At 50.8% G+C, this 17,789-nt stretch overlaps 1 protein-coding gene across 2 annotated transcripts in view; it reads right to left on the reverse strand.

The window, feature by feature from the left end:
* Window positions 1–1,183: 1,183 nt before the first annotated feature.
* The window catches only part of RAB3C (RAB3C, member RAS oncogene family), a 39,466-nt gene continuing 22,860 nt past the window's right edge, over window positions 1,184–17,789 (reverse strand). For both annotated transcript variants that reach the window (XM_036410525.2, XM_036410523.2), the window contains exons 4-5: window positions 9,733–9,857; window positions 1,184–7,316 (exon numbers count right to left, since the gene is read on the reverse strand). In XM_036410525.2, the coding sequence (XP_036266418.1) occupies window positions 7,129–7,316; window positions 9,733–9,857 (313 nt within the window). In that variant the 3' untranslated portion in view covers window positions 1,184–7,128. The remainder of the gene's footprint in view (window positions 7,317–9,732; window positions 9,858–17,789) is intronic.

Here is a 17,789-nt window from a genome sequence, read left to right on the forward strand (position 1 = left end):
GCAAATGCACCTTTTTTTTTTTGCGTTAAACTTGTCATTTTTATGGGTTAAAATATCTGATGTTAGCACCTTCAGAAAATATAACATGAAATTTTGAAGATTATTTATTCAAAATAACATATCAAATCGAATATATATAAACATATGTGAACTTGGCTTTTTGTTTACTGGCATTTAAGAAAGTTTTTCTTTCTTTCTTTTTTTTTTTTTTTTTTACTATGTTATGGATCTCAGAGGGGAAGGGAGAGAGAGAGAGAGAAATACCAATGATTAGAGAAAACTATCCATAGGCTGACACCTGCACACCCCACTCTGGGGATGGAGCTCACAACCTGGCGTGTGCCCTGTCTGGGAATGGAACTACCAGCCAGGGAGGGACTGAGGGAGGGCTCCAGGGCATGTCTGGGCCATCTTGCTCAGTCCCAATTGGTGGGACACCAGTAGCAAGCTAACCTCATTTTCAGAGTGTCTGCCCTCTGGTGGTCAGTGCATATCATAGTGACTGGTCGACCAGTTGACTGTCTGCTCCCTGGTTGGTCAGTGCACACACATCTTAGCAAGTGGTTGAGTGGCCATAGCATATCATTATCATATTACGCTGATTGGTTGAATGGATGAACGGATGTCCGTATACCTAGCATATTAGGCTTTTATTATGTAGTATTATATAGGATGTGGGATATATTTCTCCTCCTTCATTTTGTGCTGTTCCACTTTCTTCTGATCATTTGTGTGTGTGTGTGTGTGTGTGTGTGTGTGTGTGTGTGTGTGCCTGTGAGAATAAGGAGAGAAGGGAGAGGTCAGAGATTTTTAGAAATGGATTTGTGCCCTTTTCTGTTTTTTTCATTATGACTTAAAAGCACAAATGAAAAATCTTCAGGGAGACAATGGTATCTAATGAGGTGATGACTCCAGGAATGCTTGGCCTCCTTCAAGTCACAACAGGCAGAAAGTTACCTGACTTAAATGGTCACAAGCAACACAGTTAATGCTGATGCCTACGTCGAAATTCAGATGTTGAGAACCCATAGCCCTAAATGAAAATTTACTCACACTCTGTCTCATGTTTCTCAGCATTGTGCCTAGACGAGGAACATCATGGGAAATGGAAATAGGCATCCTAAGATGAACAATAATACCACTTGAAGGGGGATATACAAATTATCAGACGAAGGCTGGGAAATTCAGGAATATAATCTCTTAAGATATTTATTGTAATCTCCAAAAATTAAAACAAGATAAATCCAAAGAACCAAAACCACTTTCTATACAGAATTCACATACAAATTTAATACCTAATAGAGCACATACCATTCTGACACAATTTCAGTAAAGAGAACTAAAACTTTACAATGTGGATACACTTTATAGCTTTGAACCAGACAGGAGCCCTGTGGACAGGTGGGGGAGGCTGTGTTCTGAGTTGCAGTTTTGAACCAAACACCACACCCACTGGAGGGAAGCACAGAGCTGTTGCTAATACTTGCTCAGGACACCCTCCACGGTGCCCCAAGGAGCCGGCACCATCACAGAGGGAGCTTGTCTGTCACCCCAGGACTCTGGCACAGAGAGCACAGGCACATTCTGGGGGCCACGGCGCCCTCTGCAGGTGATGGTGGAAGGAAGAACCCTTGGTGCCTGGGAACAATGTCAATGCTACTAACATGGCTTCAGGACGATGCGTATTCTGTGGCCAAGTCTGGGGCTGCGCAGCACAGAGCGCGACGGTGCTGCAGCCTGTCTTCCTTGTGGGACAGAAAGAGGCAAACGGGGAGGGGGGGGGGTGAGGAATTAATGGGCACATTTGGCTGCGAGAACAATGACTTACAGCTGCCAGCTGTCCTCTTTCTGTTCATGAAGAACAGCCGTCCCTGTCCTGCTACGTGCTGGGCACAATCTACTTGGGTCAGATTCTCCTGGGGCCACCTCTGACATCATGGAGTCATTCCCTCCATCAGGCAGGCCCCATTGCCTGTGCCCTCACTCCTGCCCTAACTTCACGTTTAGATAGCATCCTGTCCACTACCCGCCGCCTCCAGTCACCACACTGAGTGCTGGGCACATGGGCCTCGGCAGCTGTGCGATGACGGAATGAACATTAAAACACTCTTATGATGATTCTGATGGCTGCCAGCTGGCATTTTTCTTCCCTTAATTTGGTACAGAGCCATCACTAACCACCAACTTCCTCAGTTGGTTTGAGAGCTGAGTAAGAGTTTCTGGCTACCCCAGGTAAGCCAGGCTCACATTCCAGTGGGCACCCAGAGCCATCGGACATGACTGGCAGGTCCTCACGGGCGATGGCCCAGCAGAGGAAGGAACGGAGGCCATGCAGGAGGTGCCGATGGCCACACCGTCAAGACACCGCTTTTCGTCCTTCTGAGTGAATGAGTCCTCTGTTGGAGGTGTTGTGATGTCCTTTGCTAACTGAGGAGGCAAAGCAAGACCTTAAGATGAATCTGTGCCTAAAAACTGGGATGGCAGAGAGGAGTTCAAGGTTGTTGCCCCACGTTAAACATCACATACATAAACAGTCGGAGTGTTCAGAACCAGCCACTAGGCCTGTCGCTGGACTTTGCATCGCAGGGAGCTCCAGGCCACAGCTGCGGGGCTGACAGATCTCAGGGTGCATGTGAGGCTTTGCGACACCAAAGTGATGTGGGAACCTGGCTTTTCTATCTCCATATCCCTGGTGCAGACAATTGAGAACTGAACGTAATGTATCATTAGCTACAACCTAAAAAGACACGACTATTTTGGGATTCCCAGGGTTGACAGTGTTAAATTTGCAAACAAAATACAATATTCAGTTACAATAACTGTACATCCAAATACAAGAGTGAAAATTCTTAGTAGACAGAACATGTGATCAACATTTCTGAGAATAAAAATGACTTTTCTTATGTGCATGTATTTCCTTAGGTAGCTAAATTGGCCTCTTAAGGCTAACGGGGAATTCTGAATTAACAAGAAAATTGCTATATAAACTAACAACCATTCTGTCTTAAAAACTAAACCCACAATTCTAAAAGGCAAAATGGACATATTTTTGCAGGTACTAAACGTTTGGTCTCATAGGAAATAAAGAAGTTTGAGGTAGCACAGAGGAGAGTCACACAACACGATAAGGTACTGACTGTAAAAAGCACACGCTAGACAAGCTATTGGAGAGCATTTGAGTAGGTCACACACCACCCACAGCACTTTGCACATTCATTATAGTTCACTTTCACTCATTTATATACACTGAATAAGTCATTAAATATTGCACTTATTGGCCCATGAACCCTCAATTCTGAGGTGTTGAAAATAGGAAAAAAAAATCTATTTTTGTAACATATTTCATGCAACATTTAAGACATTTCAGTTCCAAAAACACCATTAATAGTTGTACATGTGAACAGTTCAACGGTGTCACATCACATCTGACATTAAGGACATATTCACAGGAACACAAAGACCTTCCATCAGCACATGTCCTAGGGGTGATGGGACGACGCGCGGAAAATCACCCAATGGTGCAGAGACCCCCTTCGCTGTGAAGAGGCGCAGGGAACCCCTGGACGGACAAAGGCCACGCTCACCTCCCTGGAAGGCCAGGGCTTGCAGCTCACACACCGGGTGCCAGGAGGAGTGCAGCCATGAGCCACAGCGACCCCTGGCCACCAAAAACACGGATGTGGAAAATGTTCATTAAGAAATAAAGTCACAGCCAACTCTCAATTGTCCACAGTGAAGGGAAGTATGAACTCTGGCAAATGAAATACAAGGTAAAGCCCCACCTCACTTCAGCAAGTGACGCCCGGGGACGCTGCAGGGCAGTGTAGAGGAGAGGGGAGAATGCGGACATCCCCGCCAACTTGGCCATGCGGTCCTGCGAGGCAGCGCGTTAACACATGCAGCAACGTACACCCAGCGGGAGAGGAGAGAGCTGTACACAGAAAGCTTGATTTACCCACCAGACAGATGGTCTGGTCTCACTGCCTGAGCTCTAACATAGTTTCAGAAAGAATGCATTTTGTCTAGAATGTTTGCAAAATGGGTTTTCACTATATCCTCTTTTTATTGGGAATCAATTGTGTGCACAGACACCCAAATCAGTGTGAGAATCTGTTTTAGAGACCTTTAAACAGTTGTGAGTGACAGCTGGAGTGTAGCAAAAGCTCCCTTTTTTCTAGCACTGAGCAAGCGCAGAATACAGGCATCTCCCTTCGTGAAGTGTGTGTGCACGCGTCTCTGCATGTGTGTCTGTGTGTGTGCATATACCCATGTGTGTGCACATGGGAACACTGAGTTTGTGGCTCAAGTGAAAACAGTTTCACCTACCAAAAAGGGAAATAGTATTTGACTGGAGTGTCAAGCATTTCTATAGACTTGAGAGAAAACGACATTGATGAGACACCATCAAGAATGGGTAAATTTGTCCTCATTACACTCTTCAGACCTAGCTCTGCCCTCGGGGGAGGCTATTCTTGTGGCCTCTGGAGTCTTGGGTGTCTGCAGGGATACTGATGGTTTTCTCTGGTCATAAACTTCATCTTTTACTCAACTTGTTTCACTTCGTTCCAAAACATAAAGCAGGTGCATGTCTTTGACTGGCTTTGGTCAAAATTCACCTAAAATAGAAAGAACTCTAACAAGCTGACCCTAATGGTCAGCTCAGCAGCAAGACTCCACGCTGTCCGGTGAGCTGTGGGGTGCAGCCGCTGTGCACAGCGGGGGAGGGGGGGGAGGCGAGGCTGCCACATGGTGGGGCTGTGCCTTCCGGGGCCACGGGAAAGGCCCCGAGCACCCTGGCAGAGCACAGGGAGGTCCTGGAACCACACATGCAAACTTACGTGGGAGGATTCTCCAGACACAGGCCGCTCCCCAACCCCCAGTGGAGCCTCTCGATAAGATGAAAACTAAATAAACACTTTGTCTGGAAGGGCTTTCAATCATGACTTCAAAGTTATCTCTTTTCCACATGCAGCTGCTCCCTCCACCCTGAGACAGCCTGGCAGCGCTGGACACATTTCTAATGGAGTTCCAGGGCCCGCAGGCTGGCACCAGGCAGCAGAGGGACGCATGGGGACCCTAAAGAGGAACCTAGAGACTCTGAGAGGTCAGTGAGGCAGAGGAGCTACTGGCGGAGCAGCAGCATGAGCTCCTCCTGTCCCAAGTGGTCCTTCTCAGTCACCTCAGGGGTCATGGGGGGACGCCGGGGACTTCCCATTTAGGACTTAAACTGCAGCACCTCACACCCCCCCATTCCCCCAGAGGCTGAAATGTGGATCCACTCCATGGATGCCTATCTAATGAAACCACCCCAGCCCCATGTTTCCATCTCCTTAGGAGCCAAGGAAACATCCCCAAACCAGAGTGCTCGGCAGTACTTACTCAGATCAATCAAGGTTTGTCTCTGAAAGTAATGGCGGGCGGTGGGGGGATAGATGTCCAGAGGAAGAAAAATCCGGTTGAAACACTAATTGAACAGCATCAAGGACCACGATGCATGTCTGGTATCCACAAGTAATGGGGGTAGGGTGCGTTATGGGGGTAGTGTGTGCTATGGGGGTAGTGTGTGCGTTATGGGGGTAGTGTGTGCTATGGGGGTAGTGTGTGCTATGGGGGTAGTGTGTGCGTTATGGGGGTAGTGTGTGCTATGGGGGTAGTGTGTGCTATGGGGGTAGTGTGTGTTATGGGGGTAGTGTGCATTATGGGAGTAGTGTATGTTATGGGGGTAGTGTGTGTTATGGGGGTAGTATGTGCTGTGGGGGTAGTGTGTGTTGTGGGGGTAGTGTGTGTTATGGGGGTAGTATGTGCTGTGGGGGTAGTGTGTGTTATGGGGGTAGTGTGCGTTATGGGGGTAGTATGTGCTGTGGGGGTAGTGTGTGTTGTGGGGGTAGTGTGTGTTATGGGGGTAGTATGTGCTGTGGGGGTAGTGTGTGTTGTGGGGGTAGTGTGTGTTATGGGGGTAGTGTGTGTTATGGGGGTAGTGTGCATTATGGGAGTAGTGTATGTTATGGGGGTAGTGTGTGTTGTGGGGGTAGTGTGTGTTGTGGGGGTAGTGTGCGTTATGGGGGTAGTGTGTGTTATGGGGGTAGTGTGCATTATGGGAGTAGTGTATGTTATGGGGGTAGTGTGTGTTATGGGGGTAGTATGTGCTGTGGGGGTAGTGTGTGTTGTGGGGGTAGTATGTGATGTGGGGGTAGTGTGTGCTATGGGGGTAGTATGTGCTGTGGGGGTAGTGTGTGTTGTGGGGGTAGTATGTGATGTGGGGGTAGTGTGTGTTATGGGGGTACTGTGCTATGGGGGTAGTGTGTGCTATGGGGGTAGTGTGTGCTATGGGGATAGTGTGTGTTATGGGGGTAGTGTGTGTTATGGGGGGCTAGCTAGTTAAGTGATGAGGGAGCTCATTCTACAGCTACTTACACCCTTGCTGTCAGCACTCCTGTTGCACAGCCTTCAATGGAATCCTTCCGGTCAGCCAGCACCCTCCAATGCCCAGTGTGTCGGGAAGCATCAGTGGAAAGAGCAGTCCTGGTGGCTGCCCTGCATTTAAACGTCTAAGCCACGATCAGTCTAGATCAGTTTTAGCAGGTATCTTAGGAATCTTGCAAGGGCCTTAAACGATATTTCAATTTCTTTATAGATGGTGGTATCCCAGTTATTCATAACTAGACACGTTTCTTACACAGTCACCTGTCCTGAAAACGGCGATTTACTCAGAAAGCATGAGTCCGATGCCTGCTTGATTTTGAATTAAGAGTAAAGCAAACAAGGTATCCTGAGATCTCCCGTCTCCCCTCCCAACACAGCAACGCCTTGTTACCATCCTCTCCAGGAACCAGGGAATTCGAACCCAAAGTCAGCAGAAGTGAATGTACAGCCTGAGGTCCCAGCAGTAGCCTAGCGAGAAGAAATCTGAAACATAAAGACCCTAGAAGACAAAGAACAGATCACATGCAAATACCAGGTGTGTGGGTGGAGTCTCGTGGATTTACGATCACGTATTTGCCCATTTGCACTCAGGGAACTGCCCAAGCATTCAGTGCATGGAACAGTCTTTGACACACAGCTCTCCCTGTCTCTGAGGCGGTGAGTGCAGGCTGCCGGCATTCCGCAGATGCTGCTGGGTCGGAGGGATTAGCAGCCACAGCCGGGCTGCGGCGGGGGAGGCGTCTCCTGCAGCCTCGCGCTCTGCTTCGCGGCGGTGGCGGCCTGATCCGTGTCCAGACTCTCAGACATCTTGTCGCAGATGACATCCACCAGGCGCTCGAATGTCTGCTTCACGTTAATGTTGTCCTTGGCGCTGGTTTCAAAGAACTCGAACCCTGCAGAGACACAGGAAGCAGAGCCGGTCATTCTGCCAGACGGACCAGACTGGGGTGGGTTAGAACGTGACGGTAGGACAGGCGGTGGGGTCTGGTGGGGAAACGTGTGCTGCCCTTTCCACAAACCCTGGGCTCGGGGATGCTCAGGCGCTTTTTCTCAAGGATCCTCCTGTGCTCCCAGCGAGGTTGCACAGCCGGAAGGAGCCCTCGCCGGGGTCAGGAGCCGACACTCAGGATCCTTGACACAGAATTTGTCTCTCCTTCCTTTCCCAGCCCTGGCCACCGTGGAACCTTGTGAAATCTTTCCTAGGACTGATGTTATTTTGCGTTTTCTTCCTTCCAAAGAAGATTCTACCAAAATAATTAATTTTCATAGTTATTCCATTAATTTGAAGCTTAGATTCCTGAGCAGAGTCTACTGTACCTAGTAGAGGGTCGGAGGGGGGGCTTGGTGAGTGTCCAGGATCTGAACGGCCACCAGGGGCGCTACCGTGTCCTTGATTTCCTCAGAGCTGTGCCTCCTGCAGGAAATGCCTGAGTGGGATTAGCAGACCAGCCTTCCAGGGCTTTGCCCAGCTTGTGTCTCTTGGTGGTAACATTCTCAAAGCTCTGTCATCTATCGGCAGAAATGCTCTCACAACATCTAGGGAAGGACCCTGAGAAATTTCAAATGAGCAGCTAGAATGTCAAGTATAAAAACGCAGGGACGGTTTCACACTTTGGACGTGGGGAAGCACCTGGGCCCAGGCAGCTTGGCATGATGCTCCCCAATCAATCTAATCTCTCCACTCACACCCGCCCCTCCTCCAGGTGTGCCAATCAGTGCCCATGATTGCTCTGGTCACTTGGGGACATTGATTAAGGGTGCAATGGGTTGAACACAGAAATACTTCCCTAATCTAGTCTGCATTTACACCCTGTAAGTTCTCTATTACATCTGGCCCCAACTCAGAGGAGCCACAGGTTCAGAATGATTAAATCCGTGATTTCACCCCAGCTCCTGGGGCCAAGGGCAAAGAAGGGACTAATATTCTGCATCCATGTCAAAATCCCTCTGGCAGTTCTTCAATAGCCCTGAAGGGTAGAGCACAAACAGCCATTCTCATGTGTTGGGATGAGACTTGGTGGTGATACGTATAGACAGATGGCTCATCTGAGCTTGAACCACACTGGCTACTCTGAGTCCATGACTAAAGTCTATGTGACTGGTGGCAGGACTTGAGCTGAAGGACCTCGAGTAGAGCAGGGTCAGTGAGACAGGGACGGACACTTCAAACCCTCTTTGGCTGGTGTTTCTCTTACATTCTGCGCTTCTTTACAGAACGAGTGGAGAGTTCTCTTCTGTCTGTGCAGCCCACAGGCCTGCATGGTCTGGATTTCAAAGGGCAGTGTAGACCCAAGAACCACCCCTGGGTGGACTGGCCTTCGGGGGTTCCCAGTGCTCATGGGGCTGCTTCCTGTCTCAGACGCCAGGACCCACCCAGGAAGCTAGAGCACCGGCCTGAGACTGGAGACAACCATCTCTCAGTTCAGCACATGGTCTCGGCTGCTGGTTCCAGCCTCTCGTCTCTCTGCCCACACATCCCTTCTTAGTGGCATGACTCCGGAGGCACTGACCCGGTGGCATCCAAAGGATTTGGCCATCAGGACAGCCCGGAACCGCAGTCTGAGTCCAATGTGCCTGCTTTTCTCTGCTGCAGGTGCATGCTTTGAGGTCATAGTGCTCTCGTGCCCTGACCTAATGAAGATGATTGGATTTGACACTAGCATTAAATGCAACAAAAGCAAGAACAAAACCAACAAAATCTAAACAGTAATAACAACAAAACAAGTGGGACTACATCAAACTAAAAAGCTTCTGCACAGCAAGAGAAATTATAAAATGAAAAAGCAATCTACTGAACGGGGGCAAATATTTCCAAATATATCTGATAAGGGTTTAATATTCAAAATATGTAGAGTGCATACAACTCAATAGCAAAAAATCCAATTAAAAACGGACAGGGAATCTGAACATATGTTTTCAAAAAGGACGCACAGTAGGCCCAGGAAAGATGCTCAACAAAAAGGTCACAGGGAAATGCAGTCAAACCCGAGGAGATGCTGCCTCAGGGGACGGGCAGTGCGCACCACGTCACCGACGAGGAGGAAGACTTGCGAGGATGTGGGGGAAGGGCGCCCGTGCAGAGCCTGTTTTCACAGAGTAAGAACGGGGCCCTAGACTGGGTCACAGTTGGGTGGCCCCGTTTGCTTCTGTGAGGGGCTTGCACTCTCATGATGCCCGAGTGTGGGGGGACCCACTTGCCCTGAAGGGTGTGTGGGTCCCCACGGCCGGGCTGACCGACTCCCCCAGCCCATCACCCCACGCAGCTGGCCTCGGGGACTGCCAGCTCCTCTCCTCATCGGTGCCGCTTACCAAGCTGTTCTCCCAATCGCCGGCCCCTCTCCACCGAGATGACACGCTCGTCCTCCATGTCACACTTGTTCCCCACCAGGATCACCTGCGCATTATCCCAAGAGTAGGTTTTAATTTGAGTTGACCTAAAGGAAAAAGAACAGGCAAAAAAGTGATCAGAAGAAAGTGGGACAGCACAAATGGAGGGAAATAAATCTCACCCCTGCTGATAACAGCCCAAATTTAATACCAGAATGAAATAGTATAATGTTACCCATCAGCACTTATCGGGAATAACAAGTCAGAAATGAAGGACCAGCCCGGCCGGCATGGCTCCATGGTTGCGTGCCAATCTAGGAACCAGGAGGTCAGGGTTTGATTCCTGGTCAGGGCACACACCTTGGTTGCGGGTTCGATCCCCAGTGTGGGGTGTGCAGGAGGCAGCCGATCCATGATTCTCTCTCATCACTGATATTTCTATTTCTCTCACTCCCTTCCTCTCTGAAATCAATAAAAAATGTGTTTTTAAAAATCAAAGTACAAAGGCCTGCGTGAAGGATTCTTCTGCATTTGATGAACTGATATTATGACTATTCCTTCCTGTTCCCGCATCCCCCTTCACAGCTGAGTGCACTCTGGCCCAGTCTGCCCAGATAGCCTCTGTTTTAGGAAAAAAAAGTCCCGTTTTCTGAGAAACCACTCAGTTCCAAGAAATCTATCACACAGAAGCCTAATTTCCCTTGTTACCGTGACAACTGAATAACCTGTCAACTGGGCTAGGAATTGTGAGGTAATGGTAATTTTTAAAATGAACTATAAGAACTAGTAGTCATTTTTAAGAGAAAAACGACAGGTTGATCAATATCAAAGCTACAGTACAATGGGCTGGTGCTTTAATTTACTATATATGGGAAACCTAGGATTCAGAATAAATTTCCATGTGACCAACTCTTGATTTTAACTTAGATAATAATTACCAAAAGGCCATATTTGCAGGTGCTATTCTAACCAGTTTGCATTTGTTTCGTTAATTAATCCTAGAGCCGCGCCGGGTCACTGTTCCACCCGCACTGCACACTGAGGCAGTGAGCCAGGCGGGTGAACCATTTGCACATCCGGAAACAGAGCGGCAGTCGCAGCCTCAGACGACCCCCCGCCCTCCAGCACCGCTTGTCACAGGCAGGCAGGGGGTTGCTTCAGGGCCTCAGGTGTCACGGGGAAGCCGAGAGGAGCAGGTCTTCATCTCCCTTTGTGAGGGCGACAACCTTGTCAAGGACCAGGCTCAGGTGGGAGACGTCCCTTGCACTGAGTGGTCAGGAGAGAGGGGACACGTCGAAAGCAAAACACCTGACGAAAGTTCCCAGGAAAATACCTGCAAAGCGTGAAGAAGGGGAGCTTGGGTGTGTCCTTACCAGCAAGTTCCAGATCCTTCTGGATTATTAAATGGAAAACAGCCATGAGCTCCTTCAGAAAGCCAACTGCTCTGTCGTGGAGGGAGGTGCCCAGAAGGATGTGTGAGGGGCGGGCAGGGTTAGCCCAGGGCACTGGATGCAGCGAGCTTCCAGAGGAGATGAAACCATCTAGTGAATGTGATCTTAGCTCCACCTCGGAGGCACCCGGTTTTCTCAGAAAAATCCGGGGACGTGAGCTTCCTAATTCTGGTGCCTGAGTGAACGTTCCCCTTAACGACAGCGAGACAGGGCACACGCCCCTCCACCAGGAGCAGAGGCAGCGCTCTGTGCCGTGCGGATCCGGGAACCGGTGGGTCCCGGTGAACTACGCTGTGACTGACCCTGCACATGGGAGACCTGGGCCCGCGGGCTCACAGCGTGTTCCACAGAAACCCCACGTGCCTCCAGGGGCTCAAACAGAGCGGTGCCTCGGGGTGCGTAGGTCGCCCCCTGCTCCCTCGGTCTTCGGAGCCACGCCTGGCCTGGTGCGGGGAGGCCTGGGCATCCCCGAGCTCCCAGAGAAGGTTCCCTCAGGCCACAGCAGGGGCCACCGCCAGAGGGGGCAGTCGGCCTGTGTGAGGGGTGGCCGAGGTCAGGGACAGGCTTTCCCGGCTGGAGGACCAGTGCCTGTGCCATTGGCCTCCTCTGACCTCGGCAAGCCCACCCTATGCCCGGGATGCCAACACCTCTCACCAGGTTCATGGGGTGCCCACTTCTGCCAGAGACCTCAGCGCCTCGGGCCCGGGCTCCTGGGAGGAATGCCCAGCGTGCACACATCCCCCTCCCTCGCCCCCGGGAAGGGAGTGAAGATGTGCTGGGCCCGTGAGGAAGAAAACCAACATGCAGCAACGAGACGTCAGCCTGTTCCCCAGCCTCGGCCTCACCAGCGAGGCCCCACCAGCCGGGCTGCGGTGGGCGGGGCGAGCTCAGGAGGTCACCCGACTTCCTGACTCCCAGCATCTCTTCACAACAGTCTCAGTCCCAGGTGAGGCCGTTCTTCCTCCCAAACCCAGCTCAACGCACCCGACCCCATCGGCTAAACGACAATGTGCTTTCCCCTCGAGAAGCTCCACTGTTGTCCTCGTTCTTATCGGACTGAGGTCCTCCCTGGGCGCCTGTCGAGATGGGAGCGAGTCCTGGCCTGCGTGTTTCCACGTGTTCCCTGTTTGGATCAAAATGACCCTGCATGGGGGAAGCTTTCAATCCCCTCCGTAGGGACCACCTCACTTCTTTGTTGGACACGGACACACGTGGATAGAAGGTGGCTGCCACCACTTAATGTGCGTGTAGAACGATAATTTATTTCCCAGTCACAAATGCAGCTCCTTTGGGATTCACTTTAAACTCAGCGAGATTAATGGGATCAGAAGCAAGATGCCGGTCACCATGGTTACTCAGCAAATAGCAATTAAGCCAGATCCTACCAGGTCCTCTCAGTCATTAAAAATCTGTTGTCATTTAGAGAAACACAAAACCAAAATAATCCCCTCCAAGTTTACATATTTCCTACGTTTTGTATTTTTTTCTTTCTCTCTAAACATACAAACAAACACACACACACACAGGATTTTTGCTGAGTTGGGTTTGTTTCCTGTCACGAGGCAGCAGGGGAGGAGTTTTCATGTTTGATGCAGAGACGACCGCCCTCGGCACAGGTCACGGTGACTAAGTCCATTCCTCCTCCCGTGCTGGCAGCATCACTCCGCGAGCCCAGCCTGTGCCTGAGCGCGGCCAGCTGCTCACGAGGCCCAGCTCAGTGCCCACGTGGGCCTCGTGGCCAAGAACTGCTGGCCCCTGCGCCTCGAATGGGCCGCGTGAGGGACACCGGGAGCTGGGAACAGGCCTCTGCCGACTGGCCCTGCTGGGAGCTGGCTGTCCGCACGGCCCCCTCTCTGGCTCTCCCTGCACCTCGCTCGCTGCTCACTGCTCCACGGACTCCAGATTCCTGAGGGAGTGTCCCAGCCTCCTGCTGCTCCCCACACAGGACTGACTGGCCCCTCAAGTTATGTTTTCAATCATCCAATCAGTTACTTATTCCATGTTTCTTAGCTCTTAGAGAGCTCTGAACAGTGCCTGCCACTGAGAACATCCCCTCAGAGCCTCCGGGACCTGGTCCCAGGAGTGGGAATAGCCCCGTGCGGTCTGCCTCTCCCCTGGCTGGGACCCGGCACCTCTGCCCTTTCCGGTGGCACGGCCCAGCCTCACCCGGAGGAAGGAGTCCGGCCTCAAGAGGCAGCTGGCTGGCGGCAGGTCCTGTCCTTGCTGCTGGGCCCAGGCCTAGGCCCCGAGCCCAAGTCCCGCTAGCCCTGTTGCACACGCTGCGTCTACACCTGGGCCATGGGATTTCTCGATCAATGGGGAGACGACGTAGCCCCGAGATCCGTCCAAAGTAAAAACACACTCGGCCGAGTAGTCCGTCTTCATGGCTATTTGTACAGCTGGGTCATAAAGACCATCTGCCAAACCTGAACATGCAAACGGCCGGCAGCTCCATGAGATACACCTCCCCGAGGGTTAAGATGAACACGTGAGAGTCCAGTTCGGTCCGATTAGACTAGAATATGTGACTCTAGTTTGGTCCAATGAGACTAGAACAGCCAGGTTAGAACTCTCGTCGCCCCAAGCCGGTCTGGTCAGGACCCCCGGGCGATGGTTCTGGTCCTGGTCCGGGCACTGGGCAGCGATTTGGATGTCAGGCACTGCTGGGGTCCCACAGTGGAGACCTGCCGCCCGGCCTCTCCTTCTGGCTTAAGGAAACTTTCCCTAAAATAAGCTGTTTTATCCAGCTGCATACATTAAGTCAGTGTTGGAACTTATCAAACCATAAGCTGATGGGCTATAAAATTCTGTGCTCTAGCAATTTAGTCAGTGTTGGAACTTATCAAACCATAAGCTGATGGGCTATAAAATTCTGTGCTCTAGCAATTTAGAGAGGACTCAACTCTGGATATAAACTGTGAAGACAGAGAGTTACATAAATTACCATATTAATATACGTCTTTAAAGTTAGCAGTTTATGAAGTAGGGAAAGATAAGAAAATAATTCCAATTTCAGCAGAGCACTGATTTTTCACGTTGCTTAATTATATGATATGCAATCAGGAGTGCTGGGCTGTCCTTCACTCCTGAACAGGTAACAAATCTATCAAAGATAATGAAATATGGTAACAACCATACTTGGGTACAAACTGCTGTTTGAATTTTAACCCTGCTGTTACAGGGTAGTTATGTCAGCTTCCAGGTGGAGACCTGAAGGCTAAGGCAATTTTCCTGTGCCTGGGACCATAAATACAGGAGATTGATTCCCACTGACTCAGTAGCTTCAAGGGTAGAAACTATAGATAACCTTTAGAGATTAACCTCTGAGTTCTGCTTCTGTATTATCATCAAGATAGGGCCACATTCCAATGTTCCCAGCCTTTACAATTTAGAACAAAGGAAAATTCTTGTGGTTTGGACCTTTAAAAAGACTGCCTACACCTGGAACAGTGCAGTCGTGTGGACTCAACCTGCATGTGGTGCTCTCACGGCCATCCTGGCCAGTTTTTCAATAAATCCTTGCCTGCTTTTTTTAATCAATCATCAGCCTCCGATGGTCTTATTTTGAATCCAGGATTCGACCCCACAACAATGCCACATTCAGGACCAAGCCCAGAGCAACTCAGGGTTGCAGGCTGAGGGTAGGTGTTGGATGAGAGGTGGGATTAGGGATGGAACCAGAGATATAAATATTTGTTCTATGACTTGCTCATAAAAAAGGAGTATTCTGACACTCTGACATCTGCATCTGAGGGGCTGTCTCCCCAGGACCCTGTCACACCACCCTCGTCTCTATGGTTCACCTCAGGAGTGAGGAAGCTGGTTTTAAGGTGTGGACGCCAACAGGTGTGGTCATGGTGGGCATGGCCGGGGCGGGTGAGCACCACTCGGGTATAAGCCTTTAGGAACGTTTTCTACAAAGTGCTCTTCACAGAAATGCAATACAATACTGTACTCTGTTCTCCGAAACTACTGAAACCCAATGCATCATTTTTAGCACCTAGTTTTCTGTGTTTTGTAATGTGCACTCTAGATTGGCACAATAGTATGTGCTCATTATTTATAAATAAATAAAGGAATGCTTTATAATGAAGAATCTGGTCAGTCTTCGTCCCCGTTCCCAGCAGGTAACCTCTGAAGCCAAAATGAATGGAGGGTCTGTTATTCCTGATAGCTCTCTAAAGCACTCCTGAAGGTTTATGCTAATGACATGACCCACCTGATAGTTAATGCTAACGAGATGACTCACCCGATAGTAAACTTTATGCTAATGATATCGGAATTGGGGAGGGATGGTCATGCCAGGAAGACCAACTGTGTGACCAGACTGTTGGCACTCTGAGTCCGTGACCCCAGGCTGCCTTCTCAGGAGGGGGCCAGCCTGTGGCAATGGTGCAACCGGTCACCCTCCGCAGTGAAGCCCCATGGAAGTTGGGCATCAGACCTGGGGGAACCCCCTGGTTGGCAACGTCTCCCTGAGGATGGCTGGGCCCCCACCCGGACCCTCCCAATCTCACCGTCACCATCGCTCCCTTTGGCTGGTTCTGAGTCATATCCTTTTGTTATAATAAAACAAACCACAATGGTAAGGACAGCACTTTCCTGAATTCTGTAAGTCATCCTAGTGATGATCAAATCTAAAGTGTTCATGGGAAACCCTGAAGGTATAGCTAGGGGATCAGGAGTGAGGAGGCCCTGGGACCCCCCATGTAAAACTAGTGTCTGAAGTGAGGGGTCAGGCCAACCTTTGGAGGACCGTGCCCTTCGCCTCCTTTGTGACTACTCACATCTCATAGTTGCTATGAGGATTGAAAACGTGTGGGAACCACCGAGCTAACCACTCAGGCCCTGCAACCTCTCTTCCCTCACTGGCACCCCCTGGTGGTTGCTTTGGAAAAGAAAAGTATCCTAAAAATCTGTGATATTTACAGATCAAAATTAGGTCATAGGGCACAATACACTACGGGAGCAGCAGGAACCGTGGCACTGTGGGGCTGCATGGAGTGCGTGACTCGTGCTCCGGGAAACGGTGGCACAGGAAGGCACAGCCAAGTGGCAACAGCACAGTTTTGTCTGAATCTAACGGAGTCCCACACTGTGCGCCATGACCATCTTCTCTGGCAACAAGAGAGGATCCTCCTGTGACAAATGTGCTATTTTCTAATTTCCTCTTTTGAATAGTTCCTTTTAATGTCTATTTATTTATGTGTGTGTGGGGGTGCAGGGTGTGGTTTACGACTGGACACAGGATAAATACCTTAACGGACGGAACTGCAAAGGTGCTGTCCCACCCGCAGTCGGAGCCCCACCAGGGCCAGGGCCCACGCTGGGCGGGCGTTGTCAGGTGAGAAACACGAGAGCAGGCTGGGACTGCACATGTAGACCTGTGACGCGGCCTCTCTGCTCACTCCCCAGGGCGGCTGCAGAGCGCACCCCCTCGCTGCCGGCCTGGGTGTTAGAAGGTGGGCCCAGCGTCCGTGCGGGGAATGAGCGCGCTCGCTGCGGGGCAGCAGCCTGGACGGAGATCCTGTGCACGGGGCCTGAACGGCCTGTGAGGGTCCAGGAAGCCCAGTGAGCGGCCCGTTCAAAGCCCAGGCTGTTCTCTGAGCTGGATCCTCCTCTCCCAGGGTCGCCGGAGGCAGCGGATCACCCAGGGCTGAGCACGCGCTCTCTTCACAGGGAGCATCAGCAATGTCCCTCAGATGGACCCCCCAAAGACAGGCAGCTGACTTAACAGGGAAGAAGGTCTATCGAAACAGAGACACCCCAGGGGAGCCTGGGAGAAAATGCCTATATCTGCAATAAATACTGTGACGCAAACCACACAGATGAGTCTGTTCCAGAGAGCAGAACGAGCAGCACCGTGTGAAGGAAATACTTTCACCTGAGAGTCCAGGTCTACCTCTGACCTTCACATTCCCCACGGCCACCTGAGGGCGGGCAGAGCCACGGGACATACTCCCTGCCCTCGCTTCCCACCTTCAGAGCTCAGCCAGGCAGGAGGCTCCTGTCCGCAGCTCCCCTCAGACAGTCTGCATGTTAACCCTAACGCCCACTTCATGCTGTCTCCACACCAAGAGCTAGCTTCTGGAAAAGTCTCCGCACCTGAGCTCACACGGGGAAGAGACCGTGCAGGGCACGCGATGTGCTTGGGGTTTAATGTCAGTGTCTGAAAGGAGGCACGTGCCTTCTAAGTACAAAGGCATGTGCAGCTTGGACTGTCTATACAAGGAGCGTGGGCCACCCCCGTCAGAGCAGCCAGCATGGCTCAGCGGTTAGAAACTAGAAAAGAGCACCCAGACACAAAGATGTCGCTGGGGCAATTCCTGGTTGGGCAAAGCCTGGATTCCGCGCTCTATCCCGCTGGAGGCTGTGCAGGAGGCAGCCAATCAATGTTTCTCTCTCAACAATGTTTCTGTCTCCCTCTTCCTTAAAAAAAGAAAAAAGAAAAAAAGAAATGTCACCGCTCAGATCTGGGAGGGAAAACTTGGGGTCATCCCGTCACTGCCCCTTGGAGCTGCAGCGGACCCAGGTGGGAGCTGAGAGGACCTTTGACCTTGACTGAAGTCAGGAAACACTGAGCAAATG

Source organism: Pipistrellus kuhlii, unplaced genomic scaffold (assembly GCF_014108245.1).
Source record: "Pipistrellus kuhlii isolate mPipKuh1 unplaced genomic scaffold, mPipKuh1.p scaffold_m20_p_4, whole genome shotgun sequence".
Classification (NCBI taxonomy): Eukaryota; Metazoa; Chordata; class Mammalia; order Chiroptera; family Vespertilionidae; genus Pipistrellus; species Pipistrellus kuhlii.